The 24,999-nt window shown below is 39.5% G+C and overlaps 1 protein-coding gene across 2 annotated transcripts; it reads left to right on the top strand.

Annotated features, from left to right (window-relative positions):
• Positions 1 to 4,828: 4,828 nt before the first annotated feature.
• RUFY4 (RUN and FYVE domain containing 4) lies at positions 4,829 to 24,887 on the top strand. 2 transcript variants are annotated; one of them, XM_056806813.1, is made up of 12 exons: positions 4,829 to 4,926; positions 10,949 to 11,001; positions 11,117 to 11,223; positions 12,029 to 12,154; positions 12,990 to 13,096; positions 13,956 to 14,099; positions 14,361 to 14,424; positions 16,198 to 17,031; positions 18,026 to 18,132; positions 21,815 to 21,961; positions 22,951 to 23,061; positions 23,775 to 24,887. In XM_056806813.1, exons 2-12 carry the CDS (start codon positions 10,956 to 10,958, stop codon positions 24,010 to 24,012), a joined length of 2,031 nt encoding a protein of 676 aa, XP_056662791.1. In that variant the 5' UTR covers positions 4,829 to 4,926; positions 10,949 to 10,955; the 3' UTR covers positions 24,013 to 24,887. The 2 variants fall into 2 exon arrangements, with proteins under 2 accessions (XP_056662791.1, XP_056662792.1); XM_056806814.1 differs by having other exon boundaries at positions 23,795 to 23,984.
• Positions 24,888 to 24,999: the final 112 nt, after the last annotated feature.

The following is a 24,999-nucleotide window of genomic DNA, read 5'->3' as shown; positions in this document are numbered from 1 at the left end:
AGGGGGCGGGACAAAGAGAGGCGTCTGGGGGACCCGGACCTCCCTCCCCCCCGACCCGTCCGCGAGTCACACGTGCCCCCACCCCCACGGAACGCAATGGACTGGCGTTGGCTCCGATCCTAAGCTCACGGCGCGGACAGCCGGCAGGCAACAGGTCTGGCCTCCCTCCGCTCCTCCTTCTTCAAGGACGGCCAGGAAGCGTCGAGTGTGCCCTGGGGACAAGAATGGGCAGCAACATATGGAGGCAAATCCAGCTAAGCCTGGCGGTCCGAGGGTCCAGACACAGCGGGGCTGAGCCTGGAGGGGCGGGAGACACGGAACACTGGCTCTGGAGTCAGTATCAGGTTTGATCCCACACTGTGTGACCTTGGGCAAGTCACCCCTGTGGGCGGATTTGCTTCACCCATAAAATAAAGGGCTGAACTAGATACCCTCTGAGATGTCCTGCTGTCCTAGATCAGTGACCTTGTGAGAATGAACCATTGAGCAGGTGGCAAGGGGCAGAGAAGAAACCCAGAGAGACACACAAAGAGGGGTGAAGAAATCAGACTTATAGAAGAATCATTGAATTATGATCTAGAAGATATCTCAGATCTTCTAATCCAGTCTTTTTGTTTTAAACCCTTACCTTCTGACTTAGAATCAATATTAACTATTGGTTCCAAGGCAAAAAAAGCAGTAAAGGCTAAGCAATTGATGTTAAGTGACTTGTCCAAGGTCACACAGCTAGAAAGTGGCTGAGGTCAGATTTAAACCCCAGACCCTCCACCTCCTGGGTCTGGCTCTCTTATCCACTGATCCACCTAGTTCCCCCGGTATAATCCAATCTTAAAGATGAGAGAGAACATTGACGGTTTTGTTTAAATTGTACAAGTAAATAACAAACAGGTTCCCAAACTCAAAGCTTTCACTCCCCTCTGATGGCTAGAGAATATCCTATGTACCTCTTCTATTTAGGTATTTTTCTGTCTTATTAAAATGTTCACAAATACACAAATGCTCCTTTTTTTCCTGGCATGCACAACCCCTGTGTTGCCCTGCCTGTCAGGAAGCTGAGTCCCACCTTTTTTTTTTTTTGAGTGGGAGATAGGGCCAGAAAATAAGTCAATCCATCTGGATACCTTTCCCAAAGCTCATCTGAGTTCCTGGGACTTCATTCCTTAATCAGCCTAAAGTTTTAGAGAAAGGAGAAGGGGGGATGAGCTTCATAAAGTGATACTAGGAACCAGGACTTCAAATAATCACATTTCTTTAGGAGAGGGTCTGCTCTTTCTCCTCATAAAATTATTATTCATCTCCTATTTAACACACCTGGAGGCAAAAGAGGAAAGGTGTGCGATGTTAGGTTCTGGTGGTGGCGTCTCAAGCTCTCAGCACCACCTGGTGGTGATAATGAGGATGAGCAAGAACCAGTGGAAGTGATGAGAATTTATTTAGTGTGTGAATGAATGAATTCTCTCTTGAGAAGCAAATACATTTTATTTTTCAATAAATTTTTATTCGTATTTTCTGTTTCTTATATTACCATAACTTTCTCAAGTATACCTCATCCTCCTAGAGAGTCATCCTATATGACAAATAGTATTTTAAGAAATAAAAAATTCAGCCCAAATAATCAATATACTGTATTGGAAAAGTCCAAAAATATGTGCACTATGTAATAACATGTGTGGACCTCCTACCTCTGCCAAGAGGTAGGTTGGAGGTATCTTCTCTTATCTCTTCATTTGATATCTGTTTGGTCTTTATTATTTTATTACATTTACTTTTTGCTTTTAATTTTTTTTGTAATTCTTTCCATTTACATTGTTGCAGTTACTGTGTATATTACATTGTTTTCTTGGTTCTGCTCACTTCACTCCACATCAGTTGTATAGATCTTTCCATGCATCTCTATCTTCATCGCATTCATCATTTCTTACAGCACAATAGTATTCCATTACATGAATGTACCACAGTTTGTATAACCATTCCCCAAACAATGAGTGTCTACTTGTTTCTAATTCATTTTTTAAATTATCATATCTTTTCCCAATTACATTTTTACACATAATTGTAAAATTTGTACATATACATGTAAAATTTACAAAGTTATAATTTTTATAGTCATCTTCTGACATTTTGTGATCCATGTTCTCTACCTCTTTCCTTTTCCTCTCCCAGATAATATGATATAGGTTATACATGTGCTATCATGCCATACATATTTCCATGTTCATCATGTTGTGAAAGTAGATACATATCACTTATACAAGAAAAAAACTCATAAAGAAAATACTCCATCAGTTCCTTATATGGTGGTGAATAGCTTTTTCATCCTGAATACCTTGGAGTTCTCTCAGATTCTTGCATTGCTGATAATACTTAAGTTTATTTCCAAATATTAACTATCACCAAAAAAAAAAGTGCTGCTATAAATATTTTAAAGTATATGAGGACTTTCTTCTTATTAATGGCTTCCTTTGGAGATACATATACATAAGCCCAATAATGGAGTCTCTGGTTCAAAGGTATGGAAATTTTAGTAATTTCATTCAAATAATTCCAAACTGCATTCCAAAATGATTATACCACTTCACAGCTCCACCAACAATGAATAAGTGTGCCTATGCTTCTATAATTCTTCCAAATTGACTGTTGCCATTTTTTTATTTTTGCCAGTTTTCAGGGTGTGTGACCACAAAAATATGGGTTCAAGACTTTGAATTGCCAAAACTGTAAAGATAATTTTTAGTGTCTTGAGTTAAATCAAAAATAAGTGGGGGGGGGGCAGCTGGGTAGCTCAGTGGATTGAGAGCCAGGCCTAGAGACAGGAGGTCCTGGGTTCAAATCTGACCTCAGATACTTCCCAGCTGTGTGACCCTAGGCAAGTCACTTGACCCCCATTGCCTAGCCCTTACCACTCTTCTGCCTTGGAGCCAATACACAGTATTGACTCCAAGATGGAAGGTAAGGATTAAAAAAAAAAAGTGGTTGCCATGGGAAAAATCCCAAATATGAAAATACCCAAGTCAGCTGGGTTTTTATGGAGATTTTAATTAATACGAATGAAGGAATTAAAGGAAGGGAGAGAGACAGAGTAAGAGGAAATAGTAGGGAAAAGGCTCAAGTCTAGGTCAATAGCCTAGACCTTTTCTCTTTAAGAGAGAAATTAAGTCAGTCTTTAATCACTCACCACAAGATCTTTCCAAGCAAAACTCTAGTGTTCAGAGACCCAGCAGCCTCCTCTGACTCCTGACCTCCAATTCAGCTTCCAAGGCTGAATTAACTCGAACTCCCCTGAACTGGTTCAGACAGCTCCTTTTAAAGAGAAATTTCTCTTGTGTCACCTCCCCTAAATCTTCATGTCTATCAATTACAGTAGACGCTTTTCCTAGGACAGCCCATTCTTAGTTTTTAGGTCTCACCTTCTCTGGGTAGATTATATCTTCTGAGTAAGTTCACACCTCTTTGCCCCTTGCAAGTTGCCTGACCTTTTAGTGATTAATTTGACCTTCATAGGTACTTAGCACCCTTTTGTATTAGGTCTAAAAATAGACCTAGTTTAAGGTTTTGGCCTCACTATAAGTATGAGTTAAGTACTTTTTCATTGTTTATTAAGGAGTTTTACAACTTTATCTTCCCCTAAAGTATGCCTAAGTATGGGTGGAGTAATTTTAAGTTCCCAATACATTCCTGATGAAGTACCTCCATTGTTTAAAATAAGGAATAACCTTAACCAAATGTTCTAAGGTAGAGTCTGAGAAAATTTAAGATTCACAGGTGTAAGGTGAAATATCAGGATTGTTTTGATTTGCATTTTTATTATTATTAGTGACTTAGTTCTTTGTTTATATCCTCTGATCATTTATCTATCAGAGAATTATTTATATATATAAAGGGAGAGAGAGAGAGAGAGAGAGAGAGAGAGAGAGAGAGAGAGAGAGAAAGAGAGAGAGAGCAGGGAGAGATCCTTCCAAAGTTCATTACTACTCCCTTAGCTTCAGAAGGTTTTCATTCATTAATTCATAAATTACAATGATATGTTTGACTTTTAAAGCCCTTTATAGCCTGGTCCTTTCCTCTCTTTCCTACATTTTTCCACCTTACTCTCCTGCTCATATTCTACAATACAGTGGTATGGTTCCCCTTACTATTTCCCTGATACTCCATTTCCTAAATCTATGTATTTTCACTGGCTGTCTTCTCTCATGCCTAAATACTCTTCCTCATTTCCACATCTGAATTCCCTGACTTTTCTGACTTCCTTCAAATGTGAACTAAAAACCTACCTTCTATAAGAAGCCTTTCTTTATCCCCCTTAGCACCATGCTTTTCTTCTGTTGGTTTTCTCCAAATTCTCTATCTTGTTTGTATGTAGTCTTTCCTGTGATCTAGTGCTTAGTAGAGTGCCTATCACATAATGGGTGCCGTTTAACCTGACTTGACTTACAAATAGAAAGGATCCTTCTAGATTATCTAATTCAGTGCCCTCATTTTTATGATGAGAAAACAGAGGCAGAGAGAAATAAAGGAACCAAGATTACTCAAGTCTGTAAGAAGCAGACCTAGTTTCATATCCAGATCCTCTGATCAAATATTCTTTCCACCATAATGTATTGGCTCTTTCTACTTTCCACAATCCTTTTACTCTCCTAAACCCAGAAATCCAAATTCCCTCAAATCTATTTCTCCCATCACTATCACTCAGTGTCCCTCTGCTTCCCTTTTCTTGTCTTTGGTCTTCTGATTCCTTCCCACCTTCCACTATTCCCTACTCCTTCTTTCACAAGGCTCTGGAGTTCCCCTCACCCTCTTAGAGGCCCTGGGTGATACTAGACATGAGTCACTGTCTGAACAACAGGTTTCAGAGAAGGCTACAAGGACTAGACAGACACAAAAACATTCCAGTTCTTGTGCCACAGTGACCACTCCAGTCCTTCTTGGGTGAGTAGCCAACGGCCATTCCTTGAGGAGTACGGGAGGGGGTTTAGTGAGTGAGAGATTTTTCATGATTTTCAGGATCTAACAGTTTCTTTCCAATACTACCCAACTCCAATTACCTATAGGGTCTCCTCTCCCATTTGTGCCTTGATTTCCCCAGTGATATTTCATATTCCCTAATAATATCCCTACCAACCCCTACAATTTGGTTGGGACCTCAGAAGCCAGTAAGTCCAACTAGTACTTGAATCAATCAATTGATAAACATTTATTCAGGGCCTGCTACATGCCAGCACTGGGAAATGGAGATACAAAGACAAAAATGAAACAGCCCCTGACCTCAAGGAGCTTACATTCTCTCAGGAAAGTCAATTTATAACTGAGCAAAACTTTCCTCTGCAACATCCCTACAGAGAGTCCATGTAGCTCTTTCTTTTTAAAAATTAATTATTATATTTGTTTGTTACATTAAAATACCCCCAGTTAATTCCCTCCTTCCCACACCACCTCCATTAGAGGAAGTCTTATTTGATAAATATATATATATATATATGTGTATATATAAAACTATGTCGTATTTCTATTTATCAGTTCTTTCCCTGGAGGTGAATATACACAAGTCATTTTTCAAACAATATTTCTTTTACTGTATGTAATGTTCTCTTGGTTCTGCTTGTTTCATTCTTCATCATTTCATGTAGATCTTTCCGTGTTTATTTTAAATTTATCTGCTTGTCACTTCTCTTGGATTAGTAATATTCCAACACAATTGCATGCCACAACTTGTTTAGCCATTCCAAGCTCTTTCTTGAAGACCTCCAGTGAAAGAAATCTAGACCCTCCCAAGGAAGCTCACGTGACTTTGGGGTATATGTATATTTTTTTAACTTATATATTATATATATTATATATTTTAATTTATTTTAAAGCATTTTTCCATGGTTACATGATTCATATTCTTTCTGTTCCCTTTTCCCTCCTCCTCACAGAGCCAACAAGCAATTCTACTGGATTATATATGTATTATCACTCAATATATATGCATATTTAAAGCCTTTACCATCCTTCTTAGAATCAATATTGTGTATTGGATCCTAGGCAGAAGAGTGGCAAGAGCTAGGCAATGGGGGTTAAGTGACTTGCCCAGGGTCACACAACTGGGAAGTGTCTGAGGTCAGTCCTGTCTCTAGGCCTGACTCTCTATCTATTGAGCCACCTAGTTGCCCCCAAGGGTGTCTATATTTGTTAGGAAGTATTCTTCCACTGATTTCAGGTCAACTTCTCTGCAATTTCCAATTACCCCTATTAATTCTGCCCTCTGAGACCAAGTGAAATAAAACTAATCTCTTCTCCATATAACAGCTCTTCTAATACTTGAAGATAATTATCATGTCCCAACTAAGTCTTATCCTCTTTAGTCTGAATATCCCTGATTCCTTCAAGCAATCATCTCATGACAAAGACTGGAGTTCCTGTTGCCTTCTTCTGAGCAATCTCTATCCTTGCTAACCTGATTAAAGTTAAGCCTCTTTAATTGTACTACCCATACCTGGTCATGGACTCCTTGTGTGTCTGTGTCTACAATTTTTTGGCCCCCTAAAGCTCTCCTTAGATCCTAAGGAGTCAGAGGACCTTCCAGGATAGGGAAGGAAATAAGCATTTGTGTAGTACCTATTTATGTGCTAAGTGCCTTTTAAAATTCTTATCTCATTTCATCCTCATATCAACTCTGCAAGATAGGCACTATTACTCCCAGTTTTACAGATGAGGGGAATGGAGGATAGGGGCAGACTGGACTTCCACTGTGAATCTCTGGCAGAATTGATGAAGGAAGCCAGTACTCTTGGCTCTTGTCTAGTCCCTTTCCCATTTCTCCATTTCCCAGGGGTGCTCTCTCCCTTCACTCATTTCCTTGAAAGCAATCAGACTTTCCACTCAGCTGAGGATCAGGAAGGAGTGAGTGTGTGTCTCAAGGATGACTATTCTTAGGAGGCTGACTTCTCAGAAGGGCAAGGGAACACATCATAGAGGAGGATGGGATCCTCAAATGGTATGCTTAACGTAAGGACTTAATCCTAGAGGGATCAGGGGAGAAGAGGTAGACACATAGCTATAGGAGTAGAAGATCATACACCAGGAAAAGAGCTTAAAAGTCTTCTTTACTGGATCATCTTCCATGTCTCACTCTTCCAAAGACTGGTGTCCTTGACAAGACTCTGATCTGAGCATTCCTATCTTCTCTCTCTACACTTTCTCTTGTGGTGATCTCCTCAGTTCTGTCTTCTGTGTAGATGACTCTCAGATCTACATATCCATAGATCATCCTCATCTGGCTCCTGAACCCAGTCTCACATGCTAACAATCTATTAAATATGGCCATTCAAAGATGGCATCTCCAACTCATAATGTCCAAAATGGAACTCTATCTTCTCCCCTAAACTTGCTCCTCTTCCAAATTTCCTTATTTCCCTCTAATACATCACTTCTCCAGTAAAAGGTTCCCAATCTCAGAGGCATCTTGGATTTTGTGTCTTTCTCTAAGCCTACCCCATAACAAATCATTTGATGTTCAGTCATTTTTCAGTCATATCCAACTCTTCATGACCCCATTTAGGGTTTTATTGGCAAAGACACCAAATTGGTTTGCCATTTCCTTCTCTAGCTCATTTTACAGTTAAAGAAACTGAAGCAAACAGGGTTATTAAGTGACTTGCCCAGAGTCAGATAGCTGATGTCTGTCTGAGCCTGGATTTGACCTTAGGAACATGAGTCTTCCTGACTCTAGACCCAACACTCTATTCCCTGAGCCACCTAGTAATCAGTTGACAAGTTTTGTCATTTCTATCTCCATAATATTGTTTCCATTTATCCCCTTCTCTTCACTAGAACAGATACCACTCTAGTTCAAGCTTTCATTCCTTCTTGCCTGGGCTATTTCAGTAACCTCTTCATTAAAATCCTACTTCTAATATCTTCCCCTCCTCAGTTGATAGTCTTCATTACTGACAAAAGCAATCTTTTTTTTTTTCTTGACCCTTACCTTTTGTCTTAGAATCAATATTGTGTATTGGTTCCAAGGCAGAAGAGTGGTAAGGGCTAGGCAATGGGGGGTAAGAGACTTGCCCAGGGTCACACAGCTAGGAAGTATCTGAGGTCACCTTTGAACTCAGGATTTCCCATCTCTAGGTCTGTCTCTCTAGACACTGAGACACAAACTGCCCCTTAAAGTAGTCTTGATTGAGTCATTTGAAAATTTTCTATAGCTTCCTGTTGCCTATAGGATAAAAACAGGCTTATTAATGTGTTACTCTTGGTGACCAATATTGGAAAGAAAAGAGAAAAAAAGTTGTTCAGCAAAACTAACCAATAAATCCACTATCTTGTAGCATATGAATTATTCTATATTCATAGTCCTCTTCCTCAATGAAGAGAGAAAGGTGTGCTTTTTCAAATGAAATCTTCATTAAGTGCTAAGTACAGCGTCTAGTATATAATCAGTGCTTATTAAGTGCTTATTCTCTTCCCTTCCCCTCAAGATCCAAGTTTGGTCATTATAACTATGCAGCATTCAGTTACATTTTTGTTGATTTTGTTCCTTCTGTTTTCTTTGTTACAATCATAAGTAGCTTTCATTCTTTTGCTTACTTCCATCCGCATAAGTTCACATATACCTTCTCATGCTCCCTTGAATCCTTAATATTAGTCATTCTTACTGTCAACTAATAATCCAATACATTCATAAGCCACACTTTATTTTGATATTCCCTACTTAATTTGCATCTACTTTGTTTTCATTTCTGTGATGTCACATTAAAAAAAACTGCTGCAAATATTTTTGTATGTATCATCCCATTCTTTTTCTCTTGATCTCTGGGGGGCATATACTTGGGATTTCTAGATCAAAGGGTATGGTCATTTTCTAAGCTTATTTCCAAATTGCTTTTCAGAATTTTTAAATCAATTCTCAGATCCTCTATTAGTGTTTTCACATGCTAGAGTTCCCATAGTTTTTCTAACACTAACTTTTGCTAGATGTGAATGAAATCTTCAAGTTGTTTTTAAACTTTTAAACGCATATCACTTTTTACAGATGATTTAAATAATCTTCCTTATGATTGTTAACATTTTGTGATTTTTCTTTGGAGAATTGTTTGTTCTTATTCCTTGTCCACTTATCTTTTGAGAAATATTATATATATTTGTTTTAATGTTGAATATCTTAGAGCAGACTCTTGTAAGAAATATTTTATTAAAAGTCCCCCTCCCATTTATAGTTCCTTTTCTTATTTTTGATTTTGTAAATGCAAAAGCTTTCAATTTCATGTCATCAAAATCATCTGTTTTATCTTTTCTATCTCTTATTTGATTATTTTCCCCCAATCTATATCTGCAAGAGGTACTAGATTTTGTCCTCTTCTAATTTTTTAATGATGTGATCTTTTATACTCAAATCACATAATCATTTTGAGATTTTTATTCTATTAGTTAAGACATTGCCCTAAACAATTTTTCTTTTGCCAATCTGTTTTTCCCTGCAAAGTCAATTTAATTGTTTGATTTAATTTATGTTCCCAGGATTATTGAACATTGAGTTATTGAGTTCGGTTGTTTCTGATTTTCCTTCATTTGTTCCATTGATCTACTTTTCTATTTTTTAAACCAGTACTAAATGGTTTTTATCATTACCACTTTATAATATAATTGGAGGTCTGGAAATGTTAGCCTCCTTTCATTGCTACTTTTTTTTTCTTCATGTTCCATAAGTATTTAGACTTCTTGTTCCTCCAAAGGAAATTTATGATTATCATACTTAGCTTTATAAAGAACCTCTTTGATAGTTTGGTCGTTATAATATATTATATCTATAAATACTGATCTTTACTTACATTTATAAAATCATATGGTAGGTATCTGTAGATAGTTTATTTTGTAGTTACTTGAATCTTGAATCATTTCCCTCTGGGTTTTGTTATTGTTATGTAGAAATGCTGGCCATTTTTTTCTGTATCTGGCTACTTTATTGAATTAATAATTGCTAATTCTCTAGGGTTTTCTAAGCAAATCATGTTGTCTACAATTAAGGATAATGTTGTCTCCTCTTTGCCAACATTTCCCCTTTTATTTATTCTTCTCTCTAATTACTATTACTAGCATTTCTAAAATTATGAAAAAATAAAGATGAAGAGAAAGGAGTAAAATAATTTTATAATACCCCTAAATAATAATCCCAACCAAAAAACAAATATACAAAGTAAAAAATAAAATCATTGATAAACCGTATACTCCAAATATTATATAGTTTGCCAAAAGGAAATACACATTGTACATATAATACTTGATATGTATTTTCATTCATCTATGGAATTCCTGATAGGTAAATTCCTTCCACCATTAAAGATTGGTACCTGCTCTGGAGCTAATAGCCTTGGAGAACCAACTGTGTTATAGAGGATTTTATATACACACACATATACATATATACATATACATATATATGTGTATGGTATATGTATACCATACATATATACCATATATAGTACACACATATTTATGATTGTATGTTTGTGTATATATGATTTCTTATTTTTAATTTATGTTTATATATAATTAAACATTATATATAAACCTTTACCAGTTAATAAAAATCTTATTTGTTCTATATATTTGTTTCTTATCTATCTTCTTTACATATCCTTGCTGAGATAAACTTTCTAAAAGGTTAGACAGATAGTGAAAATGGTGGGCAAGATTGGGAAGAGTCTAGAGAACTTTCTGTGTCAGAAGATAAACAACCAGGAGCAACTAGGTGGCACAGTAGATTAAGAGCCAGACCCAGAGAGGGAAGGTCCTGGATTCAAATCTATCCTCAGACACTTTCTAGTTGTATGACCCTGGGCAAGTCACATATCCCCATTGGCTAGCCCTCACTGCTCTTCTGTCTTAAAACCAATGTACAGTATTGATTCTAAGATGGAAGGTAGGGTTTAAAAATAAAATAAAATCATGAAGAATCATTCCCTTTCAGAGTCACTATGGAAAGAGATAGGAACATCCTGAAAGTTATCCAGGACCTCAAAAGTAAGTAAGATGTCTGAGGTTTTCTTAGTTGCTTTCCAAAATGAGACAAGAAGTCAAGAACAAATTTAGTCCATTTTGGGCCTTACTGCCCAGGTGTCTATTTTCTTCTCTGCAGAAGTTGTCTCTGCTATCCTTTGGGGATATGGCGAACAAGAACAACCAGTGACAGATGCCAGTGCTGAACTGCATGGACTGTGTGGCTACGTGGAGCTCTTGCTACAGGTAGATTGTGGCAGCTAGGGGAAATCAAATACATTTGCAGCCTTATCTCATATGATTTTCATCCTTGTCTGCTCTCAAATCTTCCAAAAAGGATGCATCCAATGCAATGGAGACCATAACATTATATGTCTTTTTTTTTTTAACCCATACCTTCCATCTTGGAATCCATACTGTGTATTGGTTCCAAGGCAGAAGAGTGGTAAGGGCTAGGCAATGGGGGTTAAGTGACTTGTCTAGGGTCACACAGCTGGGAAGTGTCCGAGGCCAGATTTGAACCCAGGACCTGGCTCTCAATCCACTGAGCTACCCAGTTGCCCACTGCATTATATGTCTTAGTGTTTTGTTGGTAATCTTTGTTCTTGATGCATAAGCACCCCACCTCCTCTTCCAAAGGTGAAAAATAATAATAAGTAATATGGTAATAAGTTCTAGAGATACAAAGGTGAAAAACAGTGTTGTTCCTGTCCTCAAAGAGTTTATATATCTAATAGCGGCCAGGAAGAGAAAATATGATAGATATAGAAATATGATATAAGATAATAGGGGACCATGGTAAGGCAACAGCTTAATATATTCTAAAGAAAGGTATTCTAGCTGTGTGATCCTAGGCAAGTCATTTAACCCCCATTGCCTAGCCCTTACCACTCTTCTGCCTTGGAACCAATACACACTATAGATTCTAGATGGAAGGCAAGAATTAAAAAAAAAAATGGATGAACTAAGAAAAAAAAAATCTGTGTTCTGATTATGGGTTTAGAGGAAAAAACATCTTCATGTCTTGTTCCCATTCCCTGTCCTGTCCCAGTTTGATCAGAAAAATCAGAAGAGATTCTTGGGACCCCGGAAGGATTACTGGGACTTCCTTTCCATGGCCCTGCAGCGGAATGGTGGAAACATGGAAGGCATTCGATTTGTCTATGCCCAGGACAAGGTAGCATCAGTAATAAGGAGAAAAGAAAGGAGATGGGAGACATCCAAATTAACTATTCCCACCATGACCTTATCCTTTGAAGATGGCTGGGTTTCATTTGTTTCTTGGATACTACCTTGGTCTTACCATGCAAACTGTGCCTTCCCACCCCACCCCCATCCCACTCTCTTTCTCTCTGTCTCTCTGTCTCTGTTTCTCTATCTTTGTCTGTCTCTCTCTGTGTCTGTCTCTTTGTCTGTCTCTCTCTCTCTGTGTCTCTATATTATTGGCTCTCCATATTTATCTCTCTGTCTTAGTCTCTCTATCTCTGCCTTTGTATCTCTGTCCATATCTATTTCTTTCTCTGTCTCTATTTCTCTCCACCCCTCTTCTCCCCTTGAGCTGTTACCTTTGATTTTCTCAGCACACAGACCTATATATTGTTCCTTTACTATTGAAATTCAGATCTTCTCCTGCCCTCAGTTTCCTCATTTGCAAAATGAGGAAATTGTACAAGAAGACTTCTGAGTTCCTTTCTATCTCTATCTACTCCCAAGATCTTCTGATACCCTGCCCTTGTGCCTCAATATTCTGCCAACCCTTTCCTCTAGGTTTTGCCCATCTCCCTCCCCTCTCCCCTAGAGTCCTCCTTGTCACCCCATCCTCTGCTCCTCCACCCAGGACTCCCTTAGTAGCTCCTCCTTGTCCTTCTAGCACATTTCCTTTCACCCCACCCCTGGATCTTCTCCTTTATACTCCAGCATCATACATATCCCTTAAAGCACTCACTGGCCACTCAGGCGCCTTCTTACTGCCAGGCTTTGCCCACCTCGACCACACCTTTATTATTTTGCAGCTGAAGACCACAGTGGGGAGAGGTCGTGCATTTATTCGATTCTGTCTAGCCCACAGACAGTTGGCTGACACTCTGCAGCTCTGCCTTCTGGACCCTGAACTCATCAGGTCAAAGACTTCTTCTGCCCCTTAAAATCCCACCACTTCATTGGACATATATGTGCATGCATGAGTATGTAGGTGTATATCCATTGAATGTGTATGGCTAGATATACACGTATAAGTCCAATGTGCACATATCCAATGTATATAAATATAAAATATATCCAGTGTACGTGTGTATACCTCCAATTGAATACATACACATATGTTGGTATGTATCCAATTCAGAAGGAGGATGAAGGAGGTTTCCTATAATATAGCATCAAAAAATCCAGGGATTAATTGTTGGGGAGATGAATGGAAACATGGAGGCATGGAAGAGGGGGAATAAACAAAAAGCCAGAGCCAGTAATCATGTAAGAGAGGGAATGAATTAAATAAAAATTTTCAATTAAAAAAATAGAGGGAATGATCTTTGCCCTCCATTCATTGATCCATTCTCTCTCATATCCCACCTATCATTGCAGGAAAGTTCTTTCTGATCGCTAATGCCAGTTGCTCCTGCTACCATTTCATCCATAGGTCCCATTTCCCTCAAGATCAAGTTGGGTACCACAGAAGAGAAAACTGAGGTGGGGTAGGGGTAAAGAGGAAGGAAGTGTCAGAGTAAGGTACAAAACACCTGAATGACCTGCTTCTGGGGTCTCTCCTTGTACAGACCCAGGAACTTCAGAGGGAGGGAAACTTCCCTTGAGAAATTAGTAAGAAACTCATCACCCAGAATTGGGAGAGGGGGCAGTTCAGGAAAGGAAATTCCTTTTGCGACATTAGACAAAAGATTCATTTCTAGTACTTAGGGAGAATGAGTCAAGAATAAGAATATTGGGGCCAGAAGTTGGAGCCTAAGCTGATGTGGTTGCCTTAGGAAGTGGTATGGAAGCCAAAGCCCCTTCCTGTGCCCAGAACTGAGCATTGACATCCTCGAGTCCCTCTACGTTCTGAATGGAGTGGCCTTTGATCTCGAGTTGCAGAGGTCCGACCTTGATGGGGGCTGGCCTATGTTCTCAGAGTAAGTGACCTTCTAATGGAGAAGACCCCCTGAAAGGGACCCATTCCAGAGCCCACTGGTCTCCTTGCCTCTGACCACACACACATGCACACACCCTCCAGACTCTTCTTACCTCTTTTTCCCCTATTACTCTAAGTTCCCATCAACTCTTCATTGGTCCACCCTCAAAGATGTCCACAAGGGTGGGGAAATGTCACAGCTGGGAGCCAAATATCCACCTAGAAGGAGAGACAAGGTGCTCCTCTGCCTCCAACCTTTCAGGTCACCATGCCGGAATTCCAGTACTATAAGCCAGGAGAAGTTAAGAAACAAACAGCGTCAAGAGGTATGGCCACTCCTTCCTACCTTAACTTGTGCCTTGTTGCTTCTCTGTTGTGTCCAGTAGATGGAGTAGTCAGCAAGCTGGAAATTCCAAGAAAGAAACTGTGGTAGCTAGTTGGGCAGATGAGTGAACTCTACAAGCAAAGGTCCAGGAAGAGTAAGAGAAGGGATGGGGATAATAGAGGATAGAGAAGAAGGGGAATCCTGGGTCCTGAGAAGTCCCTTAAGGATGCCTGAAGTCTTTCTAGGCGGGGAGAACAGAGGGTCAGAAACAGGTAGGTAATAAATATTTATCAAGCCCCTACTATGCGCCAGGCACTATACTAAACACCAAACATATCAATAAAAACAAAAGGCAAGCCCTGCTCTCAAGAAGCTCATAGTCTACTAAGGGAGACAGCATGCTGTCTGTGTAAAACTGTGTAAAACAAGTATCTAGAGATGACAAATTGGAAATAATCGAGAGAGAGAAGGCACTAAAATTAAGGGGAGGAAAGACTTCTTGTAGAAGGTAGGATTTTGTTTTATTTATTTAATTTTTTTAAACCCTCATCTTCCATCTTAGAATCAATGCTGTGTATTGGTTCCAAGGCAGAAAAGCTGGAAGGGCTAGGCAATGGGGGTTAAGTGACTTACCCATGGTCATACAACTAGGAAGTGTCTGAGGCCAGATTTGAACCTAGGACCCTCCATCTCTAGGTCCGGCTCTCTATCCGTTGAGGCACCTAGCTGCCCAAAGAAGATAGGATTTTAGCTAGGACTTGAAGGAAGGCAGGGAAGCCAAAAAGTAGAGAATGAAAAGGGAGAGTATCCCAAATATGAAAGACAGCCAGTGAAAAAGCCTACACTCAAGGAATAGGATATCTTATTCAAGGCTAGTAAGGAGGCCAGTGTCCCTAGACCAAAGAGTACTGGGGTGGTGGGAACATTTGAAAGATATAAGATGATTGGAAGGGTGGGGAAAGCAAGGTTATGTAGAGTTTTGAAAGCCAGAGAATTTTATGTTTGATCCGGAAGGTGATAGGGAGCCAACGGAGGGGATTGAGTAACAGTATACTTGTACTTAAGGAAGATCTCTTTGACAGTAGAGATGACGGACAAGAGTGTAGAGGGGCTTGATGCAGGAAGACCAACCAGTAGGTGATTGCAATTGTCCATCATTAGATGATAAGATCTGTACCAGAGTAGTGCCAGTGTCGAAGAGGGAAGGAGGGAATATACAAAGGATATCACAAGAGTAAAATCAATAGTCCTTGGCAAAAGATTGGACATGGAGAGTGAGGGAGGGTGAAAAGTTGAGAATGACACCTAGTCTGGGTGTCTCGGTGATTGGAAGAAAGATGGTACCCTCAAGAGCAATAGGGAATTTCGGAAGATGGAGGTTTGGGAGTGGAATGGAAATAATGAGCTCAAGAATAGGTGCTTAGGGATCTAACTGGACTTCCCCAGTTCACAGATAAGGAAACTGGAGCTCAGAGACTTGCGCAGGGTCACACAGGGAGTAAGTGGCAAAGCTGGGGTTCAAACTATATTTCTCTGACTCTGAATGCAGAGCCTTTTCCATTTTTGTTGAAGAGGGAGCCAAGGGAATGGAGAAAGAGTCCATCATAAGGCATTTAGGAGGAGATTAAAGGAGGAAAAAGGTAGGTGAGGCAGAGCAACAGGGAAAATAGATCCTGGGGAAATGGAATAGTTGGAGAATATTCAGATCTACTCAGAGCTAACCAAGGGGGTTGGTCTGTAGAGAAAAATAACTTATTTTGGGGCTTCCCTTTAGATCCTAGTCACACATCTGAAAAGCAAAGGTGTCCAGTCCAAAAAGCCACTAACCCCATTAGCTGGCCAACCCCCAGGAGATGTCTCCAAGGGGGTCTGCCTGGTGATACCTAACAGTTCTGGGATACAAGAACCCCTGACAGAAAAGAAGATAGAAGATTCTGAGAGTACAATAAGTCAAGGGGCACTTGAAGATTCCAAAGAACTGGAAGTGGTCCCACACCTAAGCTCCCTGCTTGGGGAAATTAGGAAGATGCCCCAGGGGCAGGTGCCCAGCCTGCATAAAAAGCAACATGGAAGATTCCCAGGAGCCAAGATACCTGGGTCCCCTCAGATTAGACAAGCGCCAGAACAGGAAAAGATGCATCAGAAAAAGGAAGAAAGAGTACAGTTTCTTGGAGGAGAGCCCGTTGAATGGCTGTGTACATCTCCAAAGAATCAAACACATGCAGATCTCAGTGTTGTGGAACAGGAAGATGGGGGAAGGATATCTTCAAAGACAGTGCAGATTAAGGAAGAGCCCTCTGTCAGGGCTGGGAAGAAAAGAGAGCAGATGGGACCAGAAGGACAGAAAATGCTAAAAGATCCCCCCAAAGGAAGGAGAGACCAGAGATTTGCTCCAAAACACCTGCCCAATGCCTTGGGGGAGAGGTTTGAGGAAGAACAGTCAGAACCCAGAAGGGAACATGAGACCCATGGAGTCCCAGAAGACTCCAAGATCCTTCAAGACCTGGAGACAGGAAAGGGACAGAAAGGTAAGCAGGCTCAAAGACAGGTGCCTGAAGCATCAGAGAAAGATCAAGAGAACCTGAGAGACGCTGAGGATGTAATTAAGGTAAGAAGTGCTTGACATGGCTAAAAAGATCATTTCATCTAGATTCTTGCCATCCCCTAAACCAATGGGCCTTTTTTAGTACTCAATGCTTTCACCGTTCTCTGGGTCTCCTTTGATCTCCATGTCTCTACCTCTGAGTTTCTCTGTCTCTGTCTTTGTGACTGCTCATTCTTCCTGATTCCTAAGTCAGCAAGTTCCTGCCCTCTGCCTCGTTTCATCCTGTTAAAGGTGAAAACAGACAATGTTTTTTAAAACAATATTAAATATTGATCCTAAGGCAAAAGAGCAGTAAAGACTAGGCAATTGAGGTTAAGTAACTTACCCAAGGCCACACAGCTAAGTGTCTGAGGTCAATTTTGAACCCAGGTTCTCCCAACTCCAGGCATGGCCCACTATCCACTGAGCCACCTGGCTCCCCCTAAACAATCTTTTCAGGATTTCAAGACTGGTATTAAACTCCCAGTCAGCTTTCTCTTCTCTAGACGAAATCATCTCACTGCTTTGTTCTTAATAATTTCTCTCAGTTTAGAAATAGTTTCCCCTCTAGGTTCAAAGAGTATATCTAGAGAAAAACTAAGGATAAAACCTAGGTATCTTGTCCATGAGCCATATCCCTAGACATCTGCCATAAGGATGTTAGGGAGGATAACTGAATGTCCAGCTGATTATGAACCCCTGGGGCATCTCCTCAACAGACAGTAGCCCCTAGCAGGGAGTATCTCTGACTAACTTTCTGGTTCCTCTGGAGTCAGGAGGCCCTGGGTTCAAATCTTGCCTTAGACACTTCCTAGCTATGTGACCCTGGGCAAGTAACTTAACCCTAATTGCCTAGCCCTTACTACTCTTCAGACTTAGAACTGATGGTAAGATAGAAGATAAAGGTTATAAAAACAAAACCAAAAAACTTTCTAGTTCTAGTTGGCCTTCCCCATTCCTCTCCTATTCCTTTCTCCCAAGCCATCCTTGGGTGCATGGATATTTGCTCATCTCGCAGAACCTCAAGGAATGTCTGCAGAAGGCTGAGGAACAGTCTCAGAAGAAAGAAAAACTACTAATGAGCCTGGAGGAGAAATTGAGAGAACTGGAGGAACAGTTATTCAGGTAACTTGAAAAAGTACCTAAAGCAAAGGAAAATGAAGAGGGTTCCAGATCTCCAGAGAATTCAATAGATTAGCTTCCCAGAAACCTATTCCCAGAACCATTTTCTCTTCATCTCTCTATCTCCTCCCTTTAAATGCACTCTAAGACATCCATTTCTCTTCTTTGCTTCCTCCTCCTCCTCTTCTTCTTCTTTGTTCTTCTCCTCCTCCTCCTTTCTTCCTTTCCTTTCTTCCCTCTCCTTTCTCTCTCTATTCTCTCTCCTTTTCTCCCTTCTTCTCTTTCCTCATTCTTTCTCTCTCTTCTTCTCGCTCCTCTTTCTTTCTCTCCATCTCTTTCTCTTTCTCTTTCTAATTCTTCTCTGTCTCTGTCTCTATCTCTGGTTCAGGCTCTCTCCTTCTATTTCCTTTAATCCTTTCCCTCCCTCTCCACCTTTGCCTCAATGTCTGATTCTCTCTGTCTGTCTGTCTGTCTGTCTCTCTTTCTATCTCCAGACATCAGCCTTGTCTCACCCCATGCCTTGGGGGTTCTAGTGGAAGTCTGACAGCCAGCAAAACTAAGCCAGCTGTGATTTAGTCTGAGTCAATGTGTCAGTCAGTCAGCATGCTTCTATTGACTGTCTACTTAACAGTGGTGAGAAATCTCAATGAGTCTAATACATCAACAATACATCTAAAAACTTTTAAGTATCATCAGTTAAACATTCAGCCAAATTCTGCATTGGGTCAGCAGTGGCAAAGCCTGATGATTCATGTTAGGGAGGGGAGCTCCTCACCTATTCATAGACTCATTCAATGTCAGAACTACAAAAGACCTTATAAATTATTTAGTTCCACTGCAATCTCATCTCCCCATTTTATGGATAAAGAAACAGAAGAAGGAAGGGCACTGCTCAAAGTAACACATAAGGTAACTAGGAGAACTGGGTCTCGAACTCATCCCTTTAAATGCCAAGTTTTTGCAATGACTCTTAAACAATATCGATCCAATCAGAAAATTCTTCCAGACTGAAAATGGTTTGATTGTCATAATGAAAGATTTCTCTAGTTGAGAACTGGTGCTAAAAGGAACCAGGGTGTAATGAGAGAAGTCCTGGGCCTAGAGCCTGGCTTGTAAACCTTCCTCAAAAACTTGGTGGCTCTGTGAACATGGACAAGTCATTTAACTTCTCTGAGCCTCAGTCTCCTCACCTGTAGAATGGAAATAATGGGGATGATGATAACAACAACTATATATCTATCTCAGAGAGTTTTTGTGAAGATCAGAGGAAGTAAAGTGTGAAATGTGCCTTGTAAATTCTGAACAATTGTCAACTACTCTACAACTCTTATTTACAAAAAGTATGGGTACCAACTAACTATATCAAGTGTAAAGATAATTTATATAAGAAATATACTCTCTCCAGTTAAAACACTAAGAAAATTTACCATCATGACATTTCTAAAAGCACATACAATGCCACTAGCTTGAAATATTTTTAAGTTTTCATCTCATTTTGTCTAGCTTCATGAACACACTGAGATCTGTAGACTTTTCTAGGAATACTCATGCTCTAGCTACAGAAAGATGTCTCGTAAGGGTACTCCACATAGCACAAATGATTCTTATATTAATAAATAGCCATTTTCTGTCTTTTATGATATGATCAACTTCATTTTTTCATTGTTTTCCAATGTCTGCTATTTCAAATCTCTTCTTAAAGAAAATATTAAATATATTCTATTTAGTATTAATATATTTAATTTTCATTTAATATTAATGAGTATATATTACTATTAATACATAATTTATATTTAACATTTAATGTTTATGTTTTATATTTCTGTTAATTTATGTTAAATATACAAATGAGAGGCTTCTGAGTTGACTACAAACTTATGGTCTCTTTAATTTTTTTTAAACCCTTACCTTCTGTCTTAGAATCAATACTATGTATTGGTTCCATGGAAGAAGAATGGTAGAGGTTAGGCAATAGGGATTAAGTGACCTGCCCAGGATCACACATCTAGGAAGTATCTGAGACCAGATTTGAACCTGGGACCTCCTGTCTGCAGGCCTGACTCTCTATTCACTAAGTCACCTAGTTTCCCTCCCCTTTAATTTTCTTAATTTTAATTCCAAAACATACTTCCTAATATATTTTTCATTTTCCTCCCCACATCTTTCTCCACATATGTCACTAAGTCTCAAAACGTATAGTAAGGATTTGGTTTGGAGGAACTTCTCAAACTCTTCCTAGAATTCCTCTTGTATATCCTCTACAGTAGAGGTTGACACCTAAGTTCTAATTATCTTCATAATGATCTTCTTGCTTTTGCTCTTCATAAATAATATAAGGTGAGGGATAGCAGGGTAACTCAGTGGATTGAGAGTCAGGCTAGCGACAGGAGGTCTTGGGTTCAAATCAAGCCTCAAACACTTCCTAGCTGTGTGACCCTGGGCAAGTCACTTAACCCCCATTGCCTAGCCCTTGCTACTCTTCTGCCTTGGAGCCAATATACAGTATTGACTCCAAGATGGAAGGTAAGGGTTTAAAAAAATAAAAATAAATAAATAACGCAAGATGAAGTATCAAATAAAATAATGCTTCTTAGTGCCCTTAAGCATGTGATACAACCAATTCTACATTCCTTCATTTGCCTTTCCAAGGAGAACCTGTGATCCATCCTTCCATTTAGCCACAATTTTCTTATATCTTATGGTTCCATTCCACCACCAATGTCAGTATTCATATAATTCAGTTCCTCTGCTAGGATTTCACATTTGGAATATCAGTAATTAAGTAAATATCTATAGATAGTCTAAAAATGAGTAATTCTTAGTGCCCTCTGCCTCCTTTTAAGCCACCCTGCAGAAAAGAAGCAGGGGAGACCACACAGAACTGAAAGTCATCTTGTATTTCCTCAATTCTATTGATTACCATAGTTAAAGAATTCATCACACAGTGCCCAGCCTACTGGTGAAGAGTACAGTCAAACCAATAACCAGCTAAAATAATAAACAAGATTAACCATAGTTTAGAATAGAGGATAAAGATAAGAAGGCATATATCCAAATACAATAGTTTCAACTTGACCTATTCAAAATAACCATTAACCCTGAAATAGAAAATGGATAAAGAGAAAGATATCAACTCTATCATCATTTCCTACAGAAGTTTAACTGGTAAAAAGGAAAATGCCTCAACACAGAGGTCAAAAGAAACTTGGCTAAAAAATACTCAATCTTCCAATACAGTAAAGAGATATGGAAGTTTAGGGCAATCACTTCATGGTATTTACACTCCTTTGCAAACTGTTTCAGGAAAGGTGATAAAAGCCTAGAGATTTAAAATAAGAAAAGTGAGAATGGGGTATATTCCAGGCATGGAGGAAAGCTAGGGCAAAGGAACAAAGATAGAGTTGGAATGCATGAGAATGGGAAGTTTAGGAAATTTAGGATAGGTTTGATGAGAAAGAAAGTAAGTTTTCAGATATGCTGAGTCTGAGATCTGCAATATGCAAAGATCTGTAGATTAAAGAATTGTATTCAAATCATGACTGACATATAATAAAATGAGTGACCCTAGGAAAATACTTCACCTCCCTTTCAATTTCTTCATCTATGTTGATCTTAGCATGACTTTCATCATACCTAGAAATAATTCTATCCCTGCCTCAAAATCCAGACACCTCTCCCTATCCAGGTGCCAAGGGCAGCAGTCCCAACTGAGAGGAGAGCTGGAACAAAGACAACAGGAGGCTGAGAAGAGAGAAGACCAGTATCAACAGGACCTCAGTGAGCAGCATGAGCTGGTCAGAGTCATGAAGAGACGTCTGGTGGAGCTGATTCAGTAAGGGATGGGAGACCTCCCATCAGTAAGGGAATAGAGTAGGAGGTTGGATATGGAAAGAATAGGTCTAGGGCTTGGGGTATGAGAAGAGAAGGTGAACATGGGAACATGGAAAAGGTGAAAGGAGACACAAGTGGCAGAAAGACCCAAATTGTTCTTCATTTGCATTCCCTCTTTCCTATCCCTCAGCACGGTTTCTGTGTAGATCTCTATGGAAGGTCAAGGTTCTGGCCTCAGACAACAAATATTTATTGGATGTGATCTGCATAGTATCACTATGACTATGCAATACCAGGCATATTGTTTTTACATTTCACTGGTAGAGGGAACTCCCAGATAAGGAAACACCCTTTACTAATACAAGCTATTACCTTCTCTTAGAGTTTTCTAGGCACTGAAAGGCTTTGATTTTCCCAAGGTCATAGAATCTGAGGCAAAACTTGAACTCAGGAGTTTCTAGTTCTGAGACCATTAATTGTTCATAATGCTGAATTATGTGATTTTAGTTCTGAATGTTGAATGAGTTCAGAAAAGGAAAATTATTATAAGTGAGAATGGTTGGAAAAAAGCCTTGTAGGGGAGACAGAGCTTGATTGGGAGTATATTGATTCTTATTTACAATAATAATATAAATAATTTCAAAAAGTAGTCCCTGACTTCAAAGAGCTAATACTCTAGTTAGGAAAAAAACAACCTGTATCCATACACTGAGTATCAGAAGGAACATGAAAGTACTAAGGAGCACAGAATTCCAGAGGAAGAAAACTCCTTTGACTTCAGTCGCCTTCAGGGAAGGTTTCATGGAAGAAATAGAATTTAAGTTGGACCTTGAAAGATGTGCATATTTCAATAGAACAAGTAGAGATCTCAGTTTCCCCACCTGTTCTTTGTCCTTCTAGGTGATTAACTGACAAACCTCTCTCCCTATCTGCCCTCCACTTTTCTGTCCTTCCTTCTTCAATCTAATCCTCTCCATCCCATCCATCTAGGGAGAAGGACAGCCTATGGCAGAAGACTGAGCATCTTTCTTCCCTGGCCCCTGGGCTCTGTATAATCTGTAGCAAGATTTTTGGCCGTCTGTCTCGGAAATATCATTGCAAGTGAGCAAAAAGTTTCCTTCTTCTCAGACTACCATACTTCCTCCCAGCCTTCTTCCCCTTCTCGCTTAAAGGCTGTGGGAAATGCAAGAATAGAAAGTTTATACAGGCAGCATTGTGAGATTATCCTTTCATTACACTCAGCCCTGATCACACCCTGATCACACCCAGAACTAGTTCTAGGCTCTGGGCTCTAGGCTGGATATCCTCACAGGAGGGCTGGATAGCCATCCTAGGAAAGGATTAAGATATAAAGATATAGTTGATAGACTAAAAATGAGAAGAAGCAGGAAGGGGATGGGATTATGTAGCCTAACAATTAGTTGACTGATTCACTGGCTTCTCATCTCTAAAGTGATTTCTTTGACAGAAGGATGGAGCTGTTTTCCACCTCCACTGAGAATATATTAAGGGGAACTGCAGTAAGAGAGAAGGAATTGAGATATGAAGAGAATTTGTCTTTGGAGAATGGAAAAGATTAGAAAAGAGGAAACAAGGGTGACTGGAAATCTTGAAGGAAAAGTAAGGCACAAAACTCAAATGGTCAAGGGCCAGGCTGTCCTGCTGGAAGGAAGCATACAGAATGACCATTGGGGTGTATGGTTCATATACACTATCCCCCTGGGCATCAATTTCACTGACCAGATCAGTCCCATAGCAACAGAAATCCCTGCTCTCCTTTCTCCCCCTAATTTCACTGACCTCTACTTACCCAGAGGGTTCTGGATTTCCACAGACTCTGTGGAAGCCTCGTCTGCCATGCCTGTTCTGTGGATTACAAGAAGAAAGAACGATGCTGTCGATCTTGCCACCAGAAAGGAGAAATCTAGATCAACTAAGTCAAGGTTCTCTACCTCAGGACTGATCTCCTCCCTATTTGATGATCCTTGGACCATAAGCCTAAATATTTCCCATAATGATGTCCTTGTCCCATTACTAGCTAAGGTGACTTAGACAAGGTCCTTATCTCCTAGGAACTTGGAACTCTAAAACAGAAAACATTTTAGATTGTGCTTAGAAAGAAATGTAGGCAAGTACTAGAAGACAATTTATTGGAACCTAATTGTCAAACCTATTCATGTATGTATTTAAATGGTTTTTAAATTAAAATAGTGTTTGTCCTTCATTTTTGAAGAGGACCAAAAACTTCACAGGCTGATATTTTGACTTGCACATGAACTGAGTTTAAGTGGGACAGCCTCTCTCTCTCTTCCAGAGCCATCAAAGTCCAGTGGCAAGACCAAAAGTGAAAACAACTAGTGATGGAGTCTGACCATGCTCTAGGCATTCCACAGCACCTTTCTTGTTAGCTGTTGAAACATGTTCTTATCTGCTCATTCCACCAAGTAAAGGTTACATATGTTTGGGGTAGACCTTCCCCGAACTCACCACAGTTCTTTAACAGCTCAGTTCATAATCTAACACAATCTAGATTTTTTAAAGATAATTTTTCTAATGATAATGGTGCAACATCCTCTGGGTGTCATTATTTCAAATTAACATCATTTCTTGTACAAAGGTTTCACAAAATTCACAATACACAAAAAATTAGAAGCCGAACCAAATATAAACAATATTACATACTTTTAAAACATAGCACGAAACTTTTTTCCAGATAATATTAATTCAACTGAATGTATTTCCAATTTTACTTATATGAGAAATTGCTTCTTCCAGATAGCAAGTTGATATTCTGTAACAATCTCATTCAAAAATCTGTAGAGTAATTACATTTAAGGGAAATAATAAAAGTTAACATTTACATAGTTCTCACTGTGTGCCAAGCATTGTACTGAGCACTTCACGATTATGATTTGATCCTCACAACAACCCTGGAAAGGAAGTGCTATTATCACCCCATTTTACAGATGAGGAAATTAAAGCAAACAAAAGTGAAGTGATACCAGATTTGGACTCAGATTTTCCTGAACCATTCAATTT

Source organism: Monodelphis domestica, chromosome 8 (assembly GCF_027887165.1).
Source record: "Monodelphis domestica isolate mMonDom1 chromosome 8, mMonDom1.pri, whole genome shotgun sequence".
NCBI classification, from domain to species: Eukaryota; Metazoa; Chordata; class Mammalia; order Didelphimorphia; family Didelphidae; genus Monodelphis; species Monodelphis domestica.
This window is presented reverse-complemented; position numbering and strand designations above follow the sequence as displayed.

Excerpts from the sequence above, each read along its gene's own strand:
- RUFY4 (XM_056806813.1), top strand. The coding sequence starts at position 10,956 with ATGGAAAGAGATAGGAACATCCTGAAAGTTATCCAGGACCTCAAAA. Across the intron at positions 21,962-22,950 it reads CGTCTGGTGGAGCTGATTCA|GGAGAAGGACAGCCTATGGC; the intron begins GTAAGGGATGGG and ends CCATCCATCTAG. Across the intron at positions 23,062-23,774 it reads TCTCGGAAATATCATTGCAA|AGGGTTCTGGATTTCCACAG; the intron begins GTGAGCAAAAAG and ends CTACTTACCCAG.